The sequence below is a fragment of the Mustela nivalis genome (genome assembly GCF_964662115.1).
Source record: "Mustela nivalis genome assembly, chromosome: 18".
NCBI classification, from domain to species: Eukaryota; Metazoa; Chordata; class Mammalia; order Carnivora; family Mustelidae; genus Mustela; species Mustela nivalis.
The window spans coordinates 55,401,122-55,427,491 of NC_139037.1; the positions used below are offsets into that span (position 1 = coordinate 55,401,122).

Sequence of the window (26,370 nt, forward strand, 5' to 3'; positions counted from 1 at the left end):
GGCATCGAGTGGGTAGAGAGCAGGGATGCGGCTAAACGTCCTATAATGCACAAACCTCCCCCACAACAAAGAATTATCCAGCTCCAAACGTCAAGAGTGCTAAGTTGAGAAGTCCTGGTGAGCTCGGAAGGCAGAAGCAGGGAGCCCACTGAAGAAGCAGCTATGAGCGATGTTGCGAGCTGAAGCTAGGAGAAGGACGGTGGGGCTGGAGAAAAGCAGAGTTTCTGGAATATTCTGGAAGTGACTGGCAAAAACATTTCTCAGGGACTGAGCCCAATGCCAGGAATACTCAACTGACGGCTATTATCTTCAGGGCCAATAGATGAAGCTCCAGGAGGCCAGAAACGGGGCGCTCCAGGTTTGTCCTGGAGGCACTGGGGACCCAGGGAAGGAATGCAAGCAGGGAAGAGGCAGGGTCAAGTCTGGGCACAGCCTTGCACTCCCCAGCCCCGCCGCCCTTGGCTGTCCCCATGAGGCTGGGCTGGAGATCCTGCTTCTCAGATAAGGGCTCTATTAGCTCCTATGGCTGCTATAATTGTACACTTGGTGTAAATGTAAATGGTGTAAAACAACACACATTTGTCGGAGGCAGGCCCCTGGCCAGGGCGGCCTCCGCCATTAAAAGATGGCACCTGGCTAGTTGCCAGGTTAGGATTGCCTCGTGAGACTAAGTGGAACACCCAAAGAGGAGGTAAACAGCATTGGTTGCTAGCGAAGTTGTTCGTTTAGGTGCACAGCCTGATTCGCTCCCTCCTGTACCCTGCTCGCTGATTGGTCATGTAAGCATATATAAGTGTGTAGACTTGCAGAAATAAAGAGAGAGAAGATGCATCTGAACTGGGGCTTCTTGTCGTCCTTGCGGGCCAAGGGCAACAACATTCAGGGGCACCTAGGTGGCTCAGTCTGTCAGGCACATGACTCGATCTCAAGGTTGTGAGTTCAAGCCCCACACTGGGTGTGGAGCCTACTTAAAGAAAAAAAGGAAAGAGAGAGAAAGAAAACAACACACATTGATCATCTTGTATTATGGAGGCCAGAGATATGAAAATAGTTTTACAGAGCTCATATTACAGTGGAGGCCAAGCCATGCTCCTTCTACAGACTTCTCCTTTCTAGAACTGCCTTCCACGCTGGCGGCTCCTTCCCCTGTCTGCAAAGCCAGCAACTGAGCACTTTCTGCTTCACACTGCTACCTCCAAAGGTAGTCACACCTCCCTCTTTGAGGACACGGAGGGCCCACCCGATAACCCAGGGTAATCTCACCCGCTCAGGACCCTCCGCTTAATCCCCTCTGCAAAATCTCTTTCACCATGAGAGGTCTACGCAGCCAGAGGTTCCGCTGATTGGGATGTGAAGGGTCGGACATCTCTGGGGGGCGTGATTCTGCATGATTCTGCCACCCCCGCCCCCACCCAAGTCATATGGGGAAGGACAAAGCCGAGGAAGGATCTGAAATGGTCTGCATGGAGCCGAGCCCATTCTGCCTACACCTTGCTCTCCCAGAGAGAATCTGGGGAGGCTTCCGGGGACTGCCTGGCCTTTGCAGCCACTGACCTTGGAGAACACCAGGGTGACGGAGCACATGTCCCAGGCTCCCATTCCCTTCTCCCTGTCCATGAAGCCTCCTTCAGTCCACTGCCCAGAGCACCCCCCCCACACACACACACTACCGTCTGGATCAGCAGCTCCAGGTCCCGGGCCTCGAAGGTGTGCTGATTCTGAGGGTCCAGATGTTCAAACTGCTTCAGGAGGCTCAGGTGATCCACCTGTACATCTGGATGAGGGAGAAGTTACTTAAAAAAAAAAAAAAGTGCACAGAATGTTCCTTCTTTCAAAATCCCTGGGTTAGATCTGCTCTGAAGGAGGTCACAGCAGGTACTGGGAAAGCACAGAGGATGTCCTGAATGAAGCTGGGGCAATCAGGGAGGGCTTCCTGGAGGAGGTGACACCACAGCTGACTCTGATGCTCAAAACAATAACCATAATAATAATTAACATGTATTGAGTACTCACTATATGTTAGGCTCTGCTTTAAATACATTAAATATATTTAATGCATTTTTAAAATACTTTATTTATTTGACAGAGAGAGAGAGATCACAAACATCAGGCAGAGAGAGAGGAAGAAGCAGGCTCCCTGCTGAGTGGAGAGCCTGATGAGGGGCTCAATCCCAGGACCCTGGGACCATGAGCTGAACTGAAGGCAGAGGCTTAACCCTCTGAGCCACCAAGGCACTCCTATTTAATGTATTTTTTAAAAATTGTATTTACTTGTCAGAAAGAAAGAGAGAGAGAAACACACAAGCAGGAGGAATGGCAGGCAGAGGGAACAGCAAACTCCTTTGCTGAGCAGGGAGCCCAATGCAGGGCTTAGTCCCAGGACCCTGGGATCATGACCTGACCTGAAGGCAGAAGCTTAACCAACTGAGCCATTCAGGCATCTCTAGAGCATTTATTTCTCACAAAAATCTTAAGACAAAGGTTCTACGATGATCCCATTTTACAGATGTGAAAACTGAGGCCCAGAGAGGGTCAGGGACTTGTCTAGGTCACCATCATCTAGGAAGTGGCAGAGAGAATATTAGAACCCATTGCCAGACTCCAGAGCACAAGTCCTGTTATGGGCTGAATTATGTGCCCCAAAACCCATTTGTTGGGGTCCTTACCCCCAGACCCTCCAAATGTAACCTTATTGGCAGAGAGGGTCTTCCCAGAGGTGACCAAGTTAAAACAAGGTCTCGGGGTAGACCCAAATCCAAGAGGACTTGTTTCCTTCTAAAAGGGAAAAAAAATTTGGACGCTGCAGGGAAGACACGAGGCAGAAGCTGGCCGTATCCAAGCCAAAGAGAGACCCAGAACTGATTCCCAGCAGAAGAAACTGATCCTGCCACAACCTGACCTGGGACTTCCGGGGTGCTAAAGCCAGCCTGTGAGGGGCAGGGGGACATGTGAATCAGACCCAGGCCGGCTCTCCAGTGGCTCCCGTTCTGGGAAGGGAGAGAGCTGTACACACACGGGAAGGCCGGGAACCTGAGGTCTTGTGTTACCATGGGGCCAGCTCTGCCCAGGGTGAGCCCAGAGGAGGGACAGGCTCACAGGACACAGACACAGATCAAATTTCATGATGCATTATTCATGCCACTAATGGGGGCTGAGCCCCTACCCCTGGGCCAGACGTGGTGCCTGGCCCTGGGGCCGCCATGGGAACCAGACAGCAGCAGCGTGGGCTCCCCTTGCCCCCAGCACCCAGCAGGAGACAGAGGACCAACACACGTGACCCTAGCAATCCCAGGGATAGCAACCAACAGAACCTCCCTTGAGCAGCCCCATCAGGGTAGGAGCTGAGACAGAAGCTTGGCCAGCAGTGCAAAGAGCCCTGAGAATATCCCAGGCAGAGGGAAGTGCCAGGGTCAAGGTCCAGAGGTGACAGACACACGCTGCCCGGAAGCGTTATTAAAAACGCTGACAGGAGAGGGCACCTGTAAAGGCAGTGCAGCCGTGAGGACCGTGGACTTGGGCCTGCTGACCTCTGGGGAGCCGGGGTGAGTCCTAAGAAGAGGAGGGACAGGATGTGGACTGGATGCTGTGATGGGCTGCATCACCACCCCCAAGACGCCCATGCCCTAAACCCTGGAACCCATGACTAGGGGACCTCAGGTGGCAAAGTGTGACTTTCAGGTGATTAAATTAAGAATCTGGAGATGGGGAGGTGATCTCGGGTTACCCAGGAGATCCAATGCAACCATAAGGGTCCCTCTAAGAGGGATGCAGGGGTGCCTGGGTGGCTCAGCGGGTTAAGCCTCCGACTCTTGAAATTTCGGCTCAGGTCATGATCTCAGGGTCATGAGATCAAGCCTGGTATTGGGTTCCACACTCAGCACAGTCTTATTCCTGTCTTCTGCCTCTCCCCACTGCTCATGCTCCCAAGAATGCGCATGCGCGCTCTCTCCAACAAATAAACCTTAAAAAAAAAAAAAAAAAGAGGGAGGCAGAGGGGGAAGGCCACGTGAGCACTGAACACAAAGGCTACATACTAGCTTTGAGGACGGAGGAAGAAGCCACCTGCCAAGGAATGCCACTCCAGCAGCCAGAAAAGACGAGGCAACAGGCTGCCCCTAGGGCCTCCAGAAGGAGTGTGGCTGCGCTGATGCACTGATTTTTGCTGGGTGAAACTGACTTCCGATTCTGATTTCCCAACTGTAAGGGAATTGGTGTGTGTTGTTTAACCCCTGAATTTGTGGTGATTTGCTGCAGTGGCCACAGGAAATGGCTACAGGATCCCCCTGGCTGCTGAAGGAGTGCGGGGGCGGGGACTAGGACCCAAAGCAGGGGAGGCACCAGGGAGCCCAGGGAGGAGGCGACTGCAGTGATCCAAGCGGGACCCAGGCAACAGCAATGGATGGTGAAGTGGTCAACTCTGGAACTGTAATAATTAAATCAGCAGACAGCCGTGGGTGCCTATGCAGGCCATCTGGTCACCGTGGAGCTCCAGCACCTGCCTGGTGCCCGGCACACAGTACAACCGGAGACACGTGTTCGTCAGTGGACCCGTGGAATCAGGAAAGTCGTGTAAACAGGCGTGTCTGACTTTGGCTCGGGTCGTGGTCTCAGGGTCCTGGGATCAAGCCGCGCATTGGGCTCTGTGCTCAGAGCAGAGTCTCCTTTTCCTTCCCTCTGCCCCTCCCCCTGCTAATGCTTTCTCTCTTTCGATCATTTAAAAAAAAAAAAAAAAAGGCGGGGGGGCACGAGGGTGGCTCAGTGGGTTAAGCCTCTGCCTTCGGCTCAGGTCACGATCTCAGGGTCCTGGGATCGAGTCCCGCATCGGGCTCTCTGCTCGGCGGGGAGCCTGCTTCCTCCTCTATCTCTCTGCCTGCCTCTCTGCCTACTTGTAATCTCTGTCAAATAAATATAATCTTAAAAAAAAAAAAAAAAGAAAGAAAGAAATGAAAACAAAGTCCAGTTCTCCTACTGACCGTCAACACCATCCACCAAGGCTCAGCACCCCCTTCCATAACATGGGAGCCTCACAGGATGTCCAGAGATAAGAGGGTCCATCTCAAGAAAGGGGGCATGTCCTTACATGTGGTCATGCCCCATACCAGACTACCACAGAGCCACAGTAAGTATAACACCATGGGCGGGGCGGGGGCGGGGCTGTGTGGCTTGGTCGGTTCAGCACCTGCCTTCAGCTCAGGTCATGATCTCCGGGTCATGGGATCGAGTCCCACATCGCTGCTCCCTGCTCAGTGGGGAGTCTGCTTCTCTCCCCCGCTCCCCCTCCCCACGGCTCGTTCTCTCTCTGCCTCTAATAAATAAATTCTTTAAAATTTTTTTTAGAAATTAAAAAATATATACCACTACGGTCCATAGGTCCATAGCCAAAGGGTGCAGACAACCCATATATCCATCAACCGATGAGTCGATAAACCCAATGGGGTCTATCTTTACATTGGAATAGTACTTGGCCCCCAAAAAGGAAGTTGCTGACACACGTTACATTTTGGATGAACCTTGAAAACTTTAGAAGTGAAAGGTCCAGACACAAAAGGTCACAGACGGTAGGGCTCCATTTATCTGGAGTGTCCCAAGAACAGGCAAATCCAGACGCTTAACCAACTGAGCCACGCAGGCATCCCTACATCAATATTTTAAAAGAAAATGGTTTTTATTTATTTATTATTTATTTTTATTTTTAAAGATTTTATTTATTTATTTGACAGAGAGAGAGCACAAGTATGCAGAGCAGCAGGCAGAGGGAGAGGGAAAAGCAGACTCCCTGCTGAGCAGGGAGCCTGATGTGGGACTTGATCCCAGGACCCTGGGATCATGACCTGAGCCGAAGGCAGCCACTTAACCAACTGAGCCACCCAGGTGCCCCATTAAATGAAAATGGTTTTTAAAAATAAAAATTTAAAAAATGAAACGGAGAAGCAAAAAACAATCCACCAGTCATGTTAGCGGTACATGGTTCTAGAAAGAAAACTCGGTCAATTTTCTATGCACATCTTAGGTGGTGGACAGGGGTGGTGGGGGGGGTGGTGAGTCCCTAGGAGGGAAGCCATCCCACCCCACCCACCCCTGCTTACTGGGCTCCTGCTCCGCATCCATCTTGGCCTTGAGCAGCATCCGTAGCCGAGACACCTCCTGCCTCTTGAGCTCGTCCAGCTTGGTGCGGACATGGTGGCTGACAAAGTCCAGCTCCCGGCTCAGCTTTCCACTCTGCCCAGGTGGAGGGGACACTGGTCAGGCTGGGGGCCCTGAAGGGGGCGCACGGGGCAGCCTTGTCCTTTCTCTGCCCTCCAGGGAGACTTCTACCAGCTTTGTGAAGCCTGAAAAGCTTACAGACCCTTGGCCCACCCGCTCCCCAAGCCTCCGAGACCAGGTCCAGCCCTGCAGCCTGGCGTCTGAGGCCCTGCCCACCCCAGGAGCCCCGAGGCCCACCATCCGTCAAATCACATTTGGTTCCAGCAGCACTAACTGGGCATCAGCCTCCACACTCAAGGCTCTTTCCCCCTCCTGGGCTTTGCACATGCTGGTTGGTCCCTCTGCCTAGGATTCTCCCGCCACCCCCTTTCTAGGCCTAAGCAGATCCTCACTGCCCTTAGACACTCAAAGCACACGACACCTCCCTTGAAAGATCCTCTGGGCAACTCCCCGCCCCCCTCCCTGGGGTGCCTTCCCTGGGCTGCCCCTCCTGTCACTTCATATTCTGTTTGTTGCTTAGAGCTGACCCCAACCCTCTCCTGCTCACAGCCCCCATGGCTCCCCAGGGCCCCCAGGACAGAATCCCTGCGGCCGGTACCCGAGACCCTGCACACATCCACCTCTCTAGCCCCATCGCCCCTGTCTTTATGGCAGTGATCATGAACCACGGGGAGACACGGAAAGTACCAGAATGCTTTGTTTATACACAAAGTTCCCGCTGTCTGAAATGCCATGCCTTCAACCCCCCATGCACACACACACGTGCGCACACACACACACACACACCCCACAACAACTTCTACACCACAGATATCCCCACTCAGACTTCAGACTTCACTTGGGCAAGAGGCACCCTTGCTCCAAAAGTTCTCTCTCACTTGTCATGCTGGACTGTGCCCTCCTGAGGCCCGCCCAAGGCCCTCTGCTATCTGTCATTGCTCAGGCTGTTTTGGTCACTTGAGACTCACAATGGGGCTCCCCAGCCCACAGGGCCCATGGCCCTTGAGAGGCAACAGGACACAGTGACCATGGAGACAGCCCCATTCACCCAACCAGTCAAGCATCTACTCTGGGCCAAGCCCTGTGCTGGACTCCCTGGGTCAGTCCTCTAATCTTGCCCACAGCCCCATTTTACAGATGGGCAAACTGAGAGCCCAGCAAAAGCCACTGGGTATCAGGTCAGAGTCGTGTCTCCCCATATTCTTTTCCTACTCAAGCAGATATTACTGCCACCACCAAGGCTGATGACTGACATCCACTGTGGCCTCACGATGTGCCAGAGCAGGCCCTGAGGTGGGGATCTTCACCATCCTACACCTCTCACGTCCCGCAAAGTGTTGCATCAGAACCCCCAGTATCTGAGAAAGACACCAGGGTCCAGAGGGTGCGGCTGCTCAGCCCGGAGCACATGAGGAGGAGCTGGGATTGTTCATTGTACTGGGCACCGTCACTCTCCACACTCTGCCTGCCTCACTGGCCCTTCTGTTTCCAAGATCATTTCCCACTGATATGATCTTGAACCCTGGCAGCGTGTTGGGGATGGCTGCACCTCAGGTTATCCCAGGTGGGCAATGGGAGGGACTGAGCTTTAGGGTCTCTGGCTCTGCTGGTCCGTCACTGGTGGCCAGGCAGATGGGGAGACATGGGAGCCCCAGAAATGCCAGGAGGCTTTGGGGGAGCAGGGCCACCTGGGTCCTCTCTGGGACCAAGGACTCAAGGAGGCCCCTCTAGGTGGGGCATGCCCACACGCACCTGAACGGGGTGGGGGAGTCTGTGTGCGGCAGGGCAGGAAGGAGGAAAGGGGGCCAGTCAGCCCCATCTCCTTGTGGAGGGGGAAGCCGCCATCAGCCAGCCCTGTGGGGACACAGAGCCTATATGGATGACAAACACTGCCATGAGGGCCTCCATGTCCCCCTTCATAAAATGACGACAATCTCGGCCCCTCTGGAGGCCCAACATGAGCTAGAGGGGAGGCGAGCTGCAACCGCATCTCCTGTGTCTTGAATTCTTCCTGAGCAGGACACACCAGCCTGGCCCTTGGGGGACCTGCACGTGCATGGTAGGTGCGAGGACCGCCACCCTGTGCATCTCCATCCTTGACGCATCTCACCTCTAGTGATCCTAAGCTGAACCCTGTAATGCAGACTCGGCTAGTGCGCCCTCTTTACAGATGGGGAAACTGAGGCACGGCACAGGGCGGTCACGCGGCATGGAAGCGCAGAGCAACAGGAACGAGCACGCGCCCCTCGTTCCCTCCCACCTGGCCTGTGCCCAGCCGCACCTTGATGTCCTCGGCGTTCGCAGCCTGCAGCTTCTCACGGAAATGCCCGTCTGTCTCCAGCACGTTGATGACTTCCTGGAGGTACCGGTGGTAGTACAGGCCAGTGTCCTGAGGGGAGAGGGATGAACACAGCGCCCCCCCCCACCCCGTTCTCCCTGTGCCTAGGAGCCAGGGCCGACATCCCTGGGGGCCGGCTGAAGGACCCCGAGGCTCCGTGCTGGGAGCAAGAGGCAGGCCTGCCCCATGGGACAAAGCTTCTAGAGCCAGGTGGCCCTGGTTCTGATCCCCAGCTGCTCCATAAGACCAGGCTGATCCCCTGGGCCGAGGTACTTGTCTCCTCCCAGGCCATTGGTGGAGACAAAGTAGACATCACACGGGGAGACAGACACCCAGCCCGACGCCGCACATGGAGCGGGTGCTCAGGGTGGACACACCAGTATTTGCTGGCGAGCCGTGAAACATACTCTCATCCATCGTTCATCAGGCAATCCCCGCGCTCCTACCGCGCGCTAGGTGCTCTGCTAGGGACTCGGCAAGTGACCAAGACAGACAAAAATCCCTACGCTCCTAGACCCAGACTGGCGTGTGTAGGTGGGTGGCATGCCTGGGTGGCTCGGCCCATTAAGCATATGCCTTCAGCTGGAGTCATGATCCTGGGGTTCTAGGATCGAATCCTGCATCAGGCTCCTTGTTCAGCGGGAAGCCTGCTTCCCCCTCTGCCTGCAGTTTCCCCTGCTAGCGCGCTCTCTCTCTCTCTCTCAGTCTATCTCTTCCTGTGACAAATAAATAAAATCATAAAAAATAAAATAGGCAATAAATTCCCTGCTTCTCAGCGCCATGGTGAAAAGTACACAAGATGAAGGGCCTGGCACGATCCTCAATCTATTACTGCCATCATTTCGTAAGTAGCGAGCACACGGTAGGAGCCGGATAACCTGATGGCTCAGCCAGGCCCCTGTGGGTATACCGACTTCCCACTGGCTGACAGCAACCCAAATGTATTCCCTTAGCGTTCTGAAGGTCAGAAGCTCAGAACAGGACAGGGCTGAGTTCATTCTGAAAACCTTAAGGGAGAATCTGTTTCCTTGCCTTTTCCAGCTGCTAGAGGTTGCCCGTGTTCCTTGCCACATGACTCTGCATCACTGTGACCTCTGCTTACGTTATCCTATCACCTCTGACTTTGACCTTCTTGCTTCCCTCTTATAGAGAACACTTGTGTTTACGTTGGGCCCACTTGGATAACACAGGCTAACTTTTCCTTCCATCAAGAGCCTTGTCTCAATCACACCTGCAAACCCTCCTTTGCCCTGTAAGGTAAGATAGTCACAGGTTCTGGGAATTAAGGTGTTGACATCATTATTTTAAAGTTAATTTATCTGTTTTGTTCTATTCTATTCTGTTCTATTCTATTTTTAGTAATCTCTATACCACAGTGTGGGACTCGAATTCAGAACCCTGAGATCAAGAGTCATATGCCATACAGACTAAGCCAGCCAGGTGCCCCAAGGTGTGGACATTTTTGTTTAGCCAACGGGCTGGAATCCCAAATCTGCCAATTACTAGCTAGGTGACCTTGTTAGGACAGCTAGAATGCCTAGTTCACTTTAAATTTCTGATAAACAACAAATAACTTATAAATATACTGCAAGAGTTTACTTATATGCAACATTATGCATGCTTGTCTGAAATTCAATTTTAACTGGGCATCTTGTGTTTTTATTTGCTACACCTAGAAACCTCAGTTCTTGGGCAAGTTACTTAAACCCTCTTGTGCTTCAGCCTCACCTGTGAAGTAAGGCTGGGAGCTCCCCATTGAGGCCCCACGTGACCTGCCCCCTCCCCATTCTGCTCCAGTCCCACTGGCCACCTTCATGTCTCTCTACTCACTCTGCTCTCCACACCACAGTGTCTTGGCCCAGGCTGTTCCCCCTGCCTGGAATGTCCTTCCTTGCATTTTGCATTTCAGTTCACAATCCTTCCTCTCTGACCATCACCCTGGTGTCCACTCTCAAGAAATGTGTGGGATGAATGAAGGGAAAGGGGACTTAGAAGTGCCTTCTGTGCCTGCAAAGATGTTACCAAGCACAGGCCTAGCTCACAAGGTGGGACCGCCACACAGGAGCATGGAACCATCCCTTCCAGAGACAGTGATGTGACCCTTACTGATTAAGGCTGTAGGAGCAGTCAGGCCAGAAATCAGCGCCTGAGCCTTGGGAGTCTCAAATTCCCTAAAACCAAAGGTTTCACAGCATCTGATAAACACATGCTGGGACTACCTTCACAGCTTTAACAACTCCCACGAGCTCCAGGAAGCCAGCACACCCCAGTTAAGGAACTCCACCTGCCCTAGGTGTTACTGGGAAATGTAGTTCTTTTTTTCAGATTCCTTCTTGGGAATGGCACTTAAAACATAGGGGGGTAATGCAGATTTGTCACTTAAATCTGACCTCATTTCCCCCACGCCTCAGAGCCAGGGACTTAGAAATATGCACATACACACGTATACTAGCCCCGAGTTTTTCACCATGTCAAAGCCCCAGGACGGCAAAGAATGGCAGGCAAACTTAAAGCCGCGGCGGTGGGGGAAGTATCCACCCAGGAGCGACGCGGATCCGCGGGACTGTAGTACCACTTGCAAACACCTGGCGGGAAAGCAGGGCAGGGCCACTCACTGGGCTCTCGGTCGCAGGGCTCTCCTGCTTGGGCGTCCCCCGCTCCAGGGGCAAGGCCAGGACAGTGCGCAGCAGCAGCAGCGGTGGCAAGAGGAGGAGGGCTGCGCTGGGCCCAGAGGAAGGCATGGCGGCGTGGCCTGTGGGGGGCAGAAAGGTGGATAATGTCTGTCCCAAGTCAGACAGGACTCCCATGGACCCAGCAGTCCGGGCCTCCAGCGCCGCCCCCGTCCCCCTTCTAAGAGCCAAGACTCAAAGCGTCTCGTTTCCCGGGACACAGGATTCCGCACCTCCAGCTCTTCCTTCCTGAGACCCAGAAGTCCTAGCTCCCAGCACCCAATCTCTTCGCTCAGACTGAGGAATCCGAGATCTCAACCCCTTTTCCACAGAACCAAAGGTCCAGGCCCCCCAGCCTCCCTCTTCGCCAGGATCTAGAAGTACTGGTGCCCAGTCCATCCCCCCCGGGACCCAGTTTTCCAGCCCTCTGGTCCCCTTCTCCCGCTCCACCCCACGACCCAATCTAGGACCCCTCCCAAACCCTCACCTTTCCTTCCGCGCAGAGGGCGTTTTCCCGGGCTGAGACCTCCGGCGCGTTCCGGTGATTTCCCCCCGAGGCCCCGCCCACTTTCCAGCAGAGGACCCGCCTTCAGAGGTCTGATTGGTCCGCGTTGGCTCCAGGTCCCCAGGTCCCTGTCTAGCGATCCGCCCCTTGCCGAAGTCGCTCGTCTGTTCTCGAAAGCCTCGGTTCCCTTCTCGGAAGCTCTAACTCTTGATGCCGCATTTCCTGCGGAGAGCGGAGGCTTTCGAAGAGAACTACAATTCCCTGCAGGCAGGGGAAAATGAGGCCACTTCCGCTGGCCAGGAGGCGTCTGCCTCCGCCTCCTGGCTGTTGTAGTTTTCCGCATCTATTTTTCCACAAGAAGTGGCTGCAAGTTACAGATCGGTAGCAATTGGCACAGGTCATCTTATAAATTTCTAACATATAATATATGAGATAGATAGATAGAGATATATATCTAATAAAAGCCATGTACATCTAATATAAGACACATATATGTATACTCCATATACACACATGGATATACATATACGTATACATGTATATATGCGTATAGACATACGTGTGTGCATATATACACATGCACATGTTGTATGCACACACACGTGTGTAGTAGAGCGACCCAGAGATGCCGGCTCTCTTGGGTCCCTTTAAGGAACACCTTCCACGCCCTTCCATTTCAGAACCCTGGAGCAGGATTGCCTAGCTGCAGTGGAGGTCAAGGGTCATTGCTTTGTTGGAAGTGGAGTGTGGGGGGCCAGGAGGGAGGGGATAAAGGCAGGTCCCAGTGGGAATTCCCCCCCTCCCTCTGAGCCCTCTTTCTTTGCCTGCTTAATTCCCAGAGACCCAGAGATTAGGTCCCCAGCTAAAGAGAGGGTTAGGTATTGTTTAGAAATTGGTCAGAGAGGCAAGGTACTAAAGTGTGAATGTGAAAAGCCTCCACAGGCACGAGGAGAGGAGCTGCCTGATCCCAGGCAGGTGGGTGCTGGCCACGTGGGGTCAACAGGAGTCGGGTGTTTGGGGCCAAGAGTCCTAAGTTTCCATGCCTGCATAAAGGAGAGTTAGCTATTTGGAGGGAGAGAGAACTGGATTCCTGCGCCCATCAAAGTCATGAAAGCTGGAAAAAGGTGGCTGGATCCCTGATGGAGGAGGTGCTAGAATTCCGGCTGCTCGGGTCCAGGAGAAAATTTTAAAGCTTAAGATCAGGTGTTGGAGGGTGGAGTCCACTGGGATCTTGGGTCTGTGTCCTGATTCTTCATTCTTGCTTCTCCAGAATGTCTCAGGAGAATGACACATGGAAGAAAGAGTGAGTGGGGCAACAGGATGGGCAAGGATGGAAACGGGGGGGCTTAAGGTTTGATTATGCCTACACTCACTTCATGGCTTTATGGCCATGTTTGCAAGTTCAGCATTGTCAGCCTCACAGTAAGGGGCTGGGGGCCTGGACTCCTGAATCCTGCATTCTAGATAGGCCAGTGCTGAAAAAAAAGAGTTTCAGAACTGGTGGGGCAGACTGAGGTTCTGCTCCTTCTGTGACCTCACCAGTGCTCAGAACCCAAAGTTGGGCAAGAAGAAAGGGAAGGTGGGAGGCTTTGGGGCGGCTGGGGTGCCCTGCTTGTTGTCACCATGACCCTGCTCCTCTCTCAGGGTGCTGGGGGATGAGCTCATCGCCATGAGGCTGCAGAAGCTGGAACACCAGGTACTATGCCAAGGAGTACTGACACCCCCCAATCCCCCCCCATCCCTCACCCCCACCCATCAGTCTTCCAAAGCTTCCAGGGGCACTACCCCAGGACTTTGTTCTGGGACTCCTGGCCCTCCTTGGCTCTCTCCAAGCATCAAGTCTGCAACTGGGAAATGAGAAAATAGGAATTGGGGATCCTAAAGAAACAGTTATTGGTGGGGCGCCTGGGTGGCTCAGTGGGTTAAGCCTCTGCTTTCGGCTCAGGTCATGATCCCAGGGGCCTGGGATCGAGTCCCGCATTGGGCTCTCTGCTCAGCAGGGAGCCTGCTTCTCCTCATCTCTCTCTCTGTCTGTCTCTCTGCCTATTTGTGATCTCTCTCTCTGTCAAATAAATAAATAAAATCTTAAAAAAAGTTAAAAAAAAAAAAAGAAACAGATATTGGTGATGAGAATGCAACGTTTCTAAGGAACAAGGGTTTTGGAGGGCAGGACTTCTAGGACCTGGGGGACCTGACGGGTGCCAGAACTCCTGGATCCAAGGAAATAGGAGATGAGGGACTGAGAGCCTGGACTCCAGGACTCCCCTCCAGGCATGCCTCCCCTTACCCCAGGCCCTCCTTCGCCCCGTCTTCCTGTTCGGTTCCTGGCCCCCACACCCCCGTTTTCCACTCCGCAGAGACGGCTCTTTGAGAAGAAGCAGCGGCGGAAGCGCCAAGAGCCCCTCATGGTTCAGGCCAATCCCGACGCTTCCCTGTGGCCCCGGCGACCATGGCGACGGGAGGAGCGCCTCGCGGGTGACAGCAGTGAGGAAAAGTTGTAGTGTCGGGCAGGAGCCTAGTCCCAGAGGGAGGGGTCTGCGGGAGTTTGGGACCAGGCCCCCAAGGGCCGAAAGGGGAGGGTCCAAGCGGAGTCCTGATGAGACCAGTACCGGGCCCTTGGGCACCGGGGAGCTGGACCCGGGAGAACTCAGGGGCGGAGCAAGGAGACCGCGGGGGCGGAGCCCGGTGCAACTAGAGGGTGGGGCGCGAGAGCTGCGGCGGTGTCCGGCCGGGGACGGTGTCCTGGCGGGGGCGGGGGAGGCGGCCGCCCTGGAAAAGGCAGAAAGGCAGAGATTCAATTCCGTAGAGTGAAGGCTGGAATTAACAAAGCCCCGGGGGCGGGTGGGGGCCCAGGCCTGGATCTTCAAGACCGGTCCCGGAGAGACCGAGAGCTGCGTGTGCGATTGTGCAGGCACGGAGTTAGCCGCAGGGATGTGCTTGCTTGAGCCTTAGGATGGACTTTGCGTTCTGCATGGGTCTCCGGGGTTTGGGCGGTCACGCAGGGAGTCACTGAGAGCGCGGATCTTCGCAGAGGACTGGAATTTGTACATCGTGTTAATGGGCCTCGCTGCACCTTCTCCTAGGCCTTGGGAACCCTTTCCTCCAGGAAAACGTGCCAGAGGCACACATGCGGTCTGGTGTCCACAGTGCCCTGGGCATCGTGAGCTGCGGTGGAGATGGCAGCGGTGAGCATGGCCCACTGGCATCGCCGACAGAAGGAGGTAATCTCGAGTCCTTGGGCTGCCTGTACCCTAGAACTACACTCCCACCAGAATCCAGGAGTCTGGAATCTCAATCCTTGTTCTCCAAAGAAACCAGGAGGCCAGGCCCCCAGGGGCTCTGTCATCCCTCACACCAAGGAATCCAGATCCTGAAACTACTCCTTCTCCAACACTCAGGAATCTCAATCTCCAGGCCCCTTTCCCTCCTCCCCAACCTCCTGAAATCCTTATCTCTAGTCCCTTTCCTTCTCCTGGCTGCCAGACAGTTCCGACCCAGAGTTGGAGGAAGTTTCCGTGGAGGATGTCCCCGCTTCTCCACCTCCTTATAAAGAGCCTCCAGGGACTCGACGCAGGGGTTGGCCAGCCCACCAACGACCTGGTAATTTCGGGGACACTGAGTGGAATCCGGTCCCCTGGTCCATATGGCGCCCTTTCTTGTAACAGTTTTGTTTTTTAAAGATTTTATTTATTTGATACACAGAGAGAGAGGCACACAGTGAGGGAGGGAACACAAGCAGGGGGAGAAGGAGAGGGAAAAGCAGGCTTCCCGCTGAGCAGGGAGCCCAATGCTGGGCTTGATCCCAAGACCCAGCGACAATGACCTGAGTTGAAGGCAGCCGCTTAACGACTGAGCCATCCAGGCACCCCTCTTGTAACAGTTTTATTGAAATATATTTCTCATACCATACAATTTACTCATTTCAAGCTTACAATTCCATGGTTTCTAGTATATTTACAAAGACGAGCAACCATCACCACAATCAGCTTTAGAACATTATCATTATCCCAAAGGAAACCCTGTACCTTTTAGCAGTGACGCCACCCCCCCCACACACACACAACACCCTCCTCTCCACACCTCACTTCTCCCAGCCCTAGGCAACCACTAATGTACTGTCTCTTTAGATTTGCCTATTCTGGACACTTCATTTTTTTTTTTCTTCAAAATTTAAGCTCAATTGGCCAATATATGGTACATTATTAGTTTCAGATGTAGAGTTCAATAATTCATCAGTTGTGTATAACACCCAGTACTCATCACATCATGTGTCCTCTTTAATGCCCACACCCAGTTACCCCATCCCCCTCTCAGTTTGGACATTTCTTTGAAATAGAATAACATAGTATATGATCTTTCATGATTGGCTGCTTTTGATTAGCATGTTTTTAATGTCTCTCTATGTTGTAGCATCATCAGTACTTCGTTACTGTTATTTCTTGTATGACAATTCCTTCTATTCTCATGACATGACCAGCGATTCAATAACAGGGTCCTTGATTATCACCCCAAACCCTGTTCCTCCCTCCCATTTTAGTTGCCCATCTCTTGGATGCGCTCTTTGGGACAAGGTAAAGGGAGGACTCTAACCCCACCCCTGTCCTTAGACGCAGGGGAGAGACTACTCAGCCAGTGTAGACACCGTGCACATGGGGGAGCTGGAGGATCTGGCATGAATAATATGGAGAGGCCAGGAACCCAGGATATCTGGCCTTTTCCAGCAGCACTGGTGACCTGGTCCTAAACTCCTGGGACCCAGGTGCCCTGAACCAGTCTTTTTTTCTGGCCCTTTCCACCCCTTAGGGGCCAGTGCGGAGGAAGAGAGTGAACCCCGGGATGTTGGAAATGAATACGAGGCCCCCAGTCCACAACCAAACCCGGGCATGGATGCTGAACTGGGACGCGGAGACTTGGCCTCCAACAAGGTAGGAGGTGGCACAGCCAATCAGGATTTAAGTGGAGGGCTAGCTAGCCTCGGACTCGAGAGAGGGTGGGTCTGCAGCTCAATCAGAGGCCCTTTTTGCTGATGGGTGGAACCTGTTATGATTGGGCTACCAGTGTTTCTGGGTGTGCACCGTTTATGAAGTCAATCTGGAGGATTTATATTGATGTAGGCATACCTCAAAATCCAGCCCACTGAAAGGCAGCGAGCTTTGGAGGGGTGAATCAGTGATAGGGAAGGGCCAGTTGGCACTCACGCTGAGTGAGTAAGACAGTTACAGCTGCTGAGATCCGGGCCATGTTAGATGTTATCTGGACCGAAACTACACTGGTTTTAGCGGAACCGACAGTGCTGTCGAAGAGACTCTCCCAATGGGTAGATGGGGCGGGCGTGGCTCCAGAGGGTCGCTATTAGTGGTGACCAATGAACAGATGATGAAGGCTTGACTGGGTGGACCCCTTGAAGGTGCTGGCCAATCAGCACGTAGCTAAGACGTTTGACCAATAGTCAGAAAACATGGTTGGGAGAGGGCGTAACCCTGCGCCGGCATGGCCAATCAGCAGTTGGTAAGGCTGCAGTGGAGACGGGTCTCAGCCATGCCTCAGTTTTAATTTGGCGCGTGGACTAGGGCGAAGACCTGGAAGAGAAGAAAGAGGAGTCGGAGTCCAGAGTGAGGACATCCCCACCGGCAGCCGAAGAGGTGTCCGAGACCCCAGAAGGCGAGGTCGGCGCGGGAAGCAGTGATGTGGGCAGCTCGCCCCGCGCGCCTCTCCGCGCGCCTGGCCCTCGTCTGGGAGAGGACATGGAAGCTTATGTGCTGCGGCCGGCGCTGCGCGGCCGCACGATGCAGTGTCGCATCAGCCGCGACAAGCGCGGCGTAGACAAGGGCATGTTCCCTTTCTACTATCTCTACCTGGATGCCGCCGAAGGCCAGAAGGTGCGGTCTGGCCTCCTCTCCAGCAAACCCCACCTCCCAGGGGGCAAGTCCCGCCCCTTACTGAGCGAGGTCAAGACTTCCACGAATCCAGATCTTGCTCAGTGATGACACTGAGCAAGGACTTTTGAACTCCAACGCCAAACCCTAACGTCCTCCGAACTAGGCTGCTTTCGCGGTAGCATAGGCCCTAACCAAGCCCGTAACAGCCTCGTCCACTCGAGATGGGCCCACCTTTCTCAAAGTCAGGCCACGCCGTCTGAGGGTCTAAAACCTTACCCCTTACACACCCTCTTGAAGTGTTGGCCCCACTGTGTTTGTCCAAATTCAGTCTCTCGCTGAACCTTCTAATCTATCAGGCCCCTCCCCAATCCTGGGATAAGTCCCACCCCCTAGGAACCAAGCCCCTCCCCTCGCGGATTGCCTAGTCTAGAACCAAACCACGCCCCTCTCAACTGCCAACTTCCCCCTCCGCAGGGGCTGGGCGGCCTCTCCTCCAGGCAGTCTTCCAAAGAGAGGGTTTCCCCCTACTCAGTAGTGCTAGACCTGCTTTTGCCTGATGAGATGCCTACCGAAGTCCCGCTGGAGGCTCCTTCCTAGTCTCCAAAGCCACCCAGCCTGCCACAGTTAGGCTCAACGCTGCCAGGGCTCAGCCCTGACCCAGGACCTAGTGGCGGAAGGAATGAGGGGGATATTAAGATGTGAAGCTCCCCTTCAGGACCCAGCTGATGACTTCCTTCAGTGAGAACCACATCTTCCAGAGCAAGGCTCGAGATACTTTTTGCTCTATTACCCTCTCCTCTGCCTTGGGGACACGGTGTTTTTTTTTTTTTTTGTTTTGTTTTGTTTTGTTTTTATCTTGGACCCCTAACCCTAGCCAGATACTAGAAACTGATTCTGATGGGCCATGCTTCCTACCCACAGCACTTCCTCCTGGCTGGGCGCAAGAGAAAAAGGAGCAAAACCTCGAATTACCTCATTTCCCTGGACCCCACAGACCTGTCTCGGGATGGGGACAACTTTGTGGGTAAAGTCAGGTGGGCAGAGCCCTGATATGTGTGAGAAACAGGTGGCAGGAGGGCTTGGGGGTGCCGGGAGGGTTGGGGGAGAGAGGACAATCGGGCCACCAGGCACAAGTTCCACCTGTTTTAGGACCTTTCGTCTTAAGGATTGGTGGGCTGTGTATATCTTAGGTGGTAGCCCCAGCATGGGTGGAAATAAGAAAACTAAGGGATTTGGAGCAGAGGTTGACGTTTAAGACGTTTGACTTATTGGGTGGCAAGAGGGTGGGACTCCTAATTCCCATAGGCCAGGGCTGTGGTGTGCGTATTCTTGTATTTTAGGGGGAAGAAGGCGCCTACAAGGCAGGAGACTAAAAATCATGGCTCATCAAAGAAACAGAAGGGGCGGGACTGTAGATGCACGGAACAAGGAACCCAAGTGCCAACTAGAGGGTTAATGGGAAGAGTTGATGACACGATGTGGGAAAGCACTTAATGTACAGCAAAACAGTAATTATTTTTACCCTGACCACTCACTCTCCTCCTGGGGCAGATCTAATGTCTTGGGCACCAAGTTCACCATCTTTGACAACGGAGTGAATCCTGAAAGGAAGAATTTCATCCCGGAGACTGCTCGGATCAGAGAGGAGCTGGGGGCTGTGTGTTATGTAAGTGTGTGGGAGACAAGAGAGAATGAAGCAGGACGGTGGGGAGGGAGAAAGAGCCAGGCCAACCGGAGCACAATACCTTCAGGAAACCAACGTCTTGGGATTCCGAGGGCCCCGGAAAATGACTGTGATCATTCCAGAAATCAATGCCCAGAACCAGAGAATCCGTATCCAACCTCAAAACGTGAGTTGGTTAAGGTTGGGAATTTCTGGGTCAGTCGGGGAGGAAGGCCTGGGAGATCTGCCCTAGGTCCTAAGGAAGAAGGGGGCCCATGGCTTGCAGGTGGTCCTATGTGAAGCCAGAGGGAGTCTGTCAGATTTCCGTGTTTCTCAAGGAAGAGAGATTAGGAACGCAAAATCTGCATCCCAAGAAAAAAAGTTCAGTGGTGGAAGCTTAACCACGCCCCCTGCTTTATCTTCTAGGAACAGGAGTCGCTATTGAGTCGCCTCCAACGCGGGGCCCGTCAGGGGCTTGTCCTGCTGCAAAACAAAGCCCCGTCGTGGAGCAACGAGAGCGGCGCCTACGTACTCAATTTTCACGGCCGAGTCACTCGGGCCTCGGTCAAGAACTTCCAGATCGTGCATCCGGATGACCGTGAGCTCCTAGGAACCGGTTTACCTGGGCCAGGGCTGGAAGGGCGAGGGATGAGCGGACGAGAACTACTTCCCCCATCAGCCCTTGAGCTTTTTTCTAGGCAGGGCCGAGCCCGCATTATTGCAAAGCCTCTTGGGAACTGTAGTTTAAACGGCCCTCAGGTTTTCTGGGCTTAGTGGGAGCGTCGACGAGCCGCTGAGAAGTGGTAATCTCGAAGTTCAGAGACCCGCGGAAGGAAGTTGAGGAGTGTGAGCTAGGTTTCCTTAGTTTCTGACTTCCTCCTCAGCCGACTACCTGGTGCTCCAGTTCGGCCGCGTGGCCCCAGACACGTTCACCATGGATTTCCGCTTCCCACTTTGCCCGCTCCAAGCCTTTGCCATCTGCTTGTCCAGTTTCGATGGCAAGCTGGCATGTGAGTAATGCAATGAAATGTCATGCCCTCACCAGCTTCTGTGCCTGCTCATTTGGAGGAAGGGCCCCCGCGAGCCTCCTTTTGCACCACCTTACTCATAACCAACACATCCTACTCTGCCTGCGTGCCCAGTCCTGTGCTCTGGGGAGTGGGCTTTTCAGCAACACCTACTTTCACCGGAGTCACAGTCATGGGAGATGGGCCTTAGACAACAACACAAAATCAAAATGCTCCTTTGCCACAAAGGAGAAAAGCACGTGGAGGCACAATTCAGCTGGGTCACATCAAGGTATCTATAAAAAAGTGATTTTCACACCACGTCTGAAAAATCACGAGGAACTAGGGCCAGAGGGGTCAGGGGCGAGAACATCAGGGAGTAGGCACAGCTCATACAAAGGTCATAAGGTGAAAAGGGGGCTCGATCGGTTTGGGAAAATGAAAGGAGACTAGTGTGGCCAGAGCCTGGGTAATCACTGAAGAGGGGCAAGGTATTTGAGCGTCAGAAAGACTTCTGAGTTGGAGACATGAACTTGGATGGGTCATTGAAGACATGCATGGGTGAGAGAGAATGATTACAATATTAGCTACACTTAACTAACATTCATTATTTGGTGAACATTGTTTTGAATATGAACTTGGGATGCCTGGATGGCTCAGTTGGTGGACGGTGGGAATCTTGATCTCAGCGTTGTGAGTTCAAGTCTCACGCTAGGTGTGGGGGTTACTTAAAAATAAAACCTATTAAAAACGCAAATAAATAAATATGAACTCCTTTGGGGGTCTTACAGTCCTATAAGGCATGTGCTATTGTTAGTCAAGTCGTATAGGTAAGAAGAGTATGGAACAGGGCTTTAAGAAGGTGAAATTGGACCACTGAAATCCTCAAGCAGCCAGCAGTTAAAGGCCAGCGAGAGGACGAGTATATTCAAGGGAGGCACAGAAAACTGGAATTGAACTATTTTCTACAGATCAGGGATTCCAGCCCCCAGCCCCCTTGGGGAGATAACTGTTGCAAGTTTAATAAAATTTAGGCCGATACCAAAGGAGAAAAAGGCCTGGGGCACCTGGGTGGCTCGGTTGGTTAAGTGACTGCCTTCAGCTCAGGTCACGATCCCAGAATCCTGGGATCGAGTCCCACATCAGGCTCCCAGCTCCATAGGAAGTCTGCTTCTCCCTCTGATCTCCCTTCTCATTCGCTCTCTCTCTCTCCCAAATAAATAAATAAGTAAAAGAAAAGAAAAAAGACCCACCAGCCCTTAGCTCAAAAGAAGCTTAAGACAAGAAGAAGCAAATTTGAGGGATGATGGGAAATAAGAGTTTGTCCTCTATTGAGGTACAAGCCTTTATCCCCAGGGTAGTGGATTATTGTCAGGTTAGTACACACAGTGACGGTGACATTGCTTGTTACAAATCAGCAAGTTTTATTTTTTTTTATAAAATGACACACAAAAATAAATAACTAATAGAAACATAGAACTCCGTGATCTTAGCCACGCCTCCCACTGAGGTCCAGGCAAGGAGAAGGGGACACAGGAGTGGGGGGAGATGCCCCAACTTGGCTCAAGGGTGTGGCCTGGATGGAGGACAGTGGTGAGATCTGGGGGGCAGCAGGTGTGGCGGCCAGAAGGGAAGTAGGATTCCCGCAGCGGGCCCAGGCCCTGGCCCGGGCGGCAGGGGTGAGACAGGGGCCCAGCTGCTCCTGGGCCTGGGCAATCCTCCGGGCGAAGCGACTGCGATCCCGGGCGAGCTGCTCCCAGGGTCCCCGGCGGGCGGCCTGGGCTGGTCCTGCCCAGACAGCCAGGAGATGGACAGAGACCTTCTCAGAGAAGCGAACCTGGAGACAGAGCAGCACAGACGTGTGTCCGCAGAGGGGGTAGGGGTGGGGGAGGGGAAGAGAGAGAGAACCCAAACAAAAATGAGTGACACAAAAATGCTTGTTGTCTGAGTCACTCGCTCATCAGGAGCCCACGGGATTCTCCACGTGACTCACTGTAGGCGGAGGCTGTTTCCAGGAGCTAACCTGAGCCATAGCTGCTCCCCCTTCCCATGGGGCCCCAGCCTCTTGCAAAGGATTGCATTACAGTGAATGCAGCCCTCCCAACAGAGTTCACACGCAACCCTCTGCAACACGCGGGGGACCCAGAAGTTGAGGCATCCAGCCCTCCTGCACCCCCCTCCCCAAGCCCAGGAGTTCCAGCTCCTCCCTAAGACTCGATAAACTGAGCCATCAGTACCCACCTTTCGAGACTGTAGGGACGTCTCAGGGTCTGGATGCCGGGTGGGGGTTTCTGTGGGCTTAAGTCGCCTCTGCAGTCGGAGGGGCAGCTGAGGATGAGCCCACGGAGGTGGTAGCTTCTCTCCAGGTAAATAGATGGCCACTCGGAAGGGGCAGGGCTCAGCTTCTCCCCGCTCCTCAGCAACTGCCCCTGCCCCCGTGTCCTCCTTCCTAGGCCGGTATGTCCAGCCCCTGTGGAGGGTGCTCTGAGCTTGAAGGGAGGGACTTGGCTTAGAGTGAGCTGCTTCTGAATCCTCTTCCTGCTCTGTGTCCTCTCCTGGTCTATATACCCAGGCCCTTGAGAAGGTATCTGTGGCCTCAGCTTCTCCCTCCTCCTTGGTTGATCCTGTATCACTGTCCTCATCTTCTTCCTCTGTGTCCTCTCCTGGTCGATACACCCAGGCCCTCACGAGGGCACTTGTGGATGGGATGGAAGAAGGACCCTCAGCTTCCTCCTCCTCCTCAGCTGGTCCTGTATCACTGTCTTCATCTTCTTCCTCTGTGTCCTCTCCTGGTCGATAAACCCAGGCCCTCACGAGGGCACTTGTGGATGGGATGGAAGAGGGACCCTCAGCTTCTCCCTCCTCCTCAGCTGGTCCCATATCACTGTCTTCATCTTCTTCCTCTGTGTCCTCTCCTGGTCGATAAACCCAGGCCCTCACGAGGGTACTTGTGGATGGGATGGAAGAAGGACCCTCAGCTTCCTCCTCCTCCTCAGCTGGTCCTGTATCACTGTCTTCATCTTCTTCCTCTGTGTCCTCTCCTGGTCGATACACCCAGGCCCTCACGAGGGCACTTGTGGGTGGGATGGAAGAGGGACCCTCAGCTTCTCCCTCCTCCTCAGCTGGTCCTGTATCACTGTTCTCATCTTCTTCCTCTGTGTCCTCTCCTGAACACCACTCCCAGGCCCCGGTGTGAAAGCCTGAAGATGAGGGGGAAACACAGCTCTTTCTGACTTCTCTGTTCTCTGTTCTTTCTTCCTCTGTGGCTTGAACCCCTTCTTCTCCAGCACAGTACACCTGAGCTTTGGGCTTGGATCCCGGAGATAAAGGGGCAGTAGGTGTTCTGGCAGCTTCTTTGTGTACAGCTTCTTCCTCCTCCTCCTCCCCTGCACCACACTCCCAGAGTGATGGAGGAAAAGAGAAGAACGTGACCATTTCATCTTCAGCACCAACTCCTTCCACAGATGGCTCCTCTCCACGAGGTTCTTGCAGGGTTCTTAGAAGGCTGGGGGACAGGGGAGCAGGCTGGCCATTTCTAAATTCACCTCCTTGCTCTTTAGGGAAACTGGCTGCTTGGTCCCCAGCATATTCTTCGTCATCAACATCTGAAAGTTCCCAGGCTTTAAGAGGAGAACGGTTGGCTTTTAAATCATGGCAGGCCTCCCAGAATGCTTCTCCATCCTCCTCAGCTGCTCCACTGTCTCCAGGCTCCCCTTGAAAGTGCCTGACCCAGGGGGCATGGCAGGTGGCCGGAAATGTCTTGGTTTCTCCCCCCAGGCCAGCTTCTCCCTGATCAGCTTCGGTTACTGCTTCCAACAACCAGGGTTCTGGAGGTCCTGGGCCCCTCAGGTGGCTCCAGGCCCTGCTGAGAAGGCCCATCAGTGGGGACAGGAGGAAAAATGGGTAGGTTTCCCTCCAGGAGGCACAATGATGGGGCACTTGGCCTGGGGCCATCTGTCTGGGCTGGAAATAAACAAAAGGAAATAGAGTTTAGAAGTCACGTAGGGGAGAGCATCAAGGGATGACTGTGAGTCATAGCAACGGAAATAGTAACACAAATAGCAACAAGAGATTCCTGTCCCACATTCCTTGCTGATCCCTGCCACTCCCATCTCCAGCAGAAGCCCAGTGGTTCCCACCTCTCTTCTCTCCATACCCAGGAGTCTGAGCCAGCCCCCCAGCCTCTTCTCTCAGACCCAGAAATCCCAGACCCCAGAACTGAGAATACAGGTCCTCTACTTGGTCCCCTTGGGGACAAGGTCCTAGTCCTTGGCTCTCTCATCCTCCTGAGGATCAACAGATCAGGCCCTCATCACTCTCCTCCCTCTGAGACTCAAAAGTTAAGACCTCCACAGGGTACTCCTGAGTACCCGGGGACTCATGAGTCTGGCTTCCAGAACCCTCCTCTCGCCAGGCTCAGGCCTCCAGGCTCCCAATTTCTTCTCCTTCCTTCTACATGGAGTGCGTCCTTGTCCCATCTCACCCCAGACACAGGAGTCTGGGCTCCCAGGCCCTTGTTCCTCAGGACCCCGGAGTCCCGGCCTCAAACCCTCTGTCTCGGTACCCAGAAATGTAAACTCCCTCCTCACTGACCAGGAGTCTGATCCCCAGCCCCCAACTGCCGGTGGGGGGGGGGCGGTACCAGGCGTTCGGACCCCTCACTCACCGACTCAGGGCTGCGCCTCACCCTGGGGGCAGGAGGGCCGAGGGCTCGGGTTGCCACCAGCGATCGCAGATCTGGATGACTCGGGAGGCCAGAGCGTTCATCTCGCCCTCCGGTGCCGGGCTCGGGGTCTCAGGTTATCACCTGCGGGGGCAAGCACTGTCGCAACGAAAGGATACGGAGCTTCTGTCGTAGGTGGGTGTGATCCACAGCCAGGTTGGGAACAGACACGGCCCGCACGGCTTTTATAGGCCAACGCGGCCGCACGTGATGACGTCACGAGGGGAGGCGGGGTTTCGAAACGAAGGCGTCGGGGCGTGGGGTGGGGTGGAGGGGAAGGAAAGTGTGGTCGGAATTCTCGCGGAGATTCCGGGGGGTTTTGTGTGACGATGCCGCGGCGTTTCCGAACGCGGCCACGCCCCGAAATAAGCGAGCTTGTCAATCAAACACGGGCACGGCCTCAGCCGCTTGGGCGCTCTCCAAGCTCCTTTCCGGGTGGGAAACCGGCTTCCCGCCCGGATTTAAAAAGCAGGCCACAGGCTAGAGTCTCCCACCGTCACTACCGGTCCGCTTCCTTCCTGGTGGGGCAGAGCATTGTTTTTTCACATTCCGTTTTCACGGATGAGAAACTGAGGCTTGGGAATGCCATGTGCCCGAAGAAGTGGCCACAGCAGAGTCTAGATGAATTGCAAAGGAGAACAAGAATGTAGCACCCTGAAGGCAGGCACTTGGCTTTGCTCACTAATTTTTTTCCCTCAGTGCCCAGCACATAGTAGGTGCTCAACAAATATTGGGTGAGTGCACTGGAAACCAAAAACTCAGACTCCCCTTCCTGGTCTCAAGCACAAGTTTCACCCACTTGAGACGCAGACAAAAGCTCATACACAGGGTTGCCTGGGAGGCTCAGTTGGCTGAGCGTCTGCTTTGGCCCACGTCATGATCCCGGGGTCCTGGTGTCAGGCTCCCTGCTTAGCGCAGAGCCTGAGTCTCCCTCTCCCTCTGTTGTTCCCCTGCTTGTGCGCTCGCTCCCTCGCTCGCTCTCTGTCAAATGAATAAATAAATAAATATCTTTTTAAAAAGAAAAAAAAAAAAAGCAAGCTCATACACAAATTGAAATCCTGCCTGGGCAGAATCCACTGAACCTTACCAGGCCCAGGGACACACTCCCAATTCCCTGGCCCATCCCCTTTACCATGATTTTGCTCCTCGAGTTATGCCCAGGGACCGTGTCTCCCTCCAGACGGGGACATCCTCAGTCCAGAACACAATTATCACCTGGGTCCCAGGTAGATGTTTGACCATGGCCTCCTGACTCTGCCCTAGTCATAATCCAGGAATCCAGGGTCACTCCCTTTTCCTTGGAAAACCTGGACCCAGTGGCTCAAAAACACATTTCCCGCTGCCCAGCTCCACTAACCACTCAGGAGTCCTGACTCCAGGTT

At 53.9% G+C, this 26,370-nt stretch overlaps 3 protein-coding genes across 11 annotated transcripts in view; 1 reads left to right on the top strand and 2 right to left on the bottom strand.

The window, feature by feature from the left end:
- The window catches only part of NUCB1 (nucleobindin 1), a 20,280-nt gene extending 8,376 nt beyond the window's left edge, over positions 1-11,904 (bottom strand). Inside the window, exons 1-5 of one of the 3 annotated variants that reach the window (XM_082710354.1) lie at positions 11,699-11,904; positions 11,158-11,294; positions 8,486-8,593; positions 6,087-6,219; positions 1,671-1,774 (exon numbers count right to left, since the gene is read on the bottom strand). In XM_082710354.1, coding sequence (XP_082566480.1) covers positions 1,671-1,774; positions 6,087-6,219; positions 8,486-8,593; positions 11,158-11,283 — 471 coding nt within the window. In that variant the 5' untranslated portion in view covers positions 11,284-11,294; positions 11,699-11,904. Of the gene's footprint in view, positions 1-1,670; positions 1,775-6,086; positions 6,220-8,485; positions 8,594-11,157; positions 11,295-11,444 lie in introns of all 3 variants that reach the window. The other 2 variants (XM_082710355.1, XM_082710356.1) reach the window with 2 other exon arrangements.
- TULP2 (TUB like protein 2) lies at positions 8,600-21,992 on the top strand. 7 transcript variants are annotated; one of them, XM_082710364.1, is made up of 13 exons: positions 12,444-12,691; positions 12,987-13,019; positions 13,361-13,412; positions 14,074-14,200; positions 14,800-14,937; positions 15,200-15,316; positions 16,520-16,641; positions 17,287-17,595; positions 18,517-18,629; positions 19,147-19,261; positions 19,347-19,445; positions 19,685-19,856; positions 20,143-21,992. In XM_082710364.1, exons 2-13 carry the CDS (start codon positions 12,988-12,990, stop codon positions 20,274-20,276), a joined length of 1,530 nt encoding a protein of 509 aa, XP_082566490.1. In that variant the 5' UTR covers positions 12,444-12,691; position 12,987; the 3' UTR covers positions 20,277-21,992. The 7 variants fall into 7 exon arrangements, with proteins under 7 accessions (XP_082566487.1, XP_082566485.1, XP_082566489.1 ...); XM_082710365.1 differs by having other exon boundaries at positions 14,074-14,191; XM_082710361.1 differs by lacking the exon at positions 12,444-12,691 and adding an exon at positions 8,600-9,799 and having other exon boundaries at positions 19,685-21,992.
- PPP1R15A (protein phosphatase 1 regulatory subunit 15A) lies at positions 21,670-25,201 on the bottom strand. The gene is made up of 3 exons (XM_082710342.1): positions 24,932-25,201; positions 22,507-24,228; positions 21,670-22,102 (listed from the first exon to the last, which is right to left on the bottom strand). The coding sequence occupies exons 2-3, from the start codon at positions 24,217-24,219 to the stop codon at positions 21,755-21,757; spliced, it is 2,061 nt and encodes a 686-aa protein (XP_082566468.1). The 5' UTR covers positions 24,220-24,228; positions 24,932-25,201; the 3' UTR covers positions 21,670-21,754.
- Positions 25,202-26,370: the final 1,169 nt, after the last annotated feature.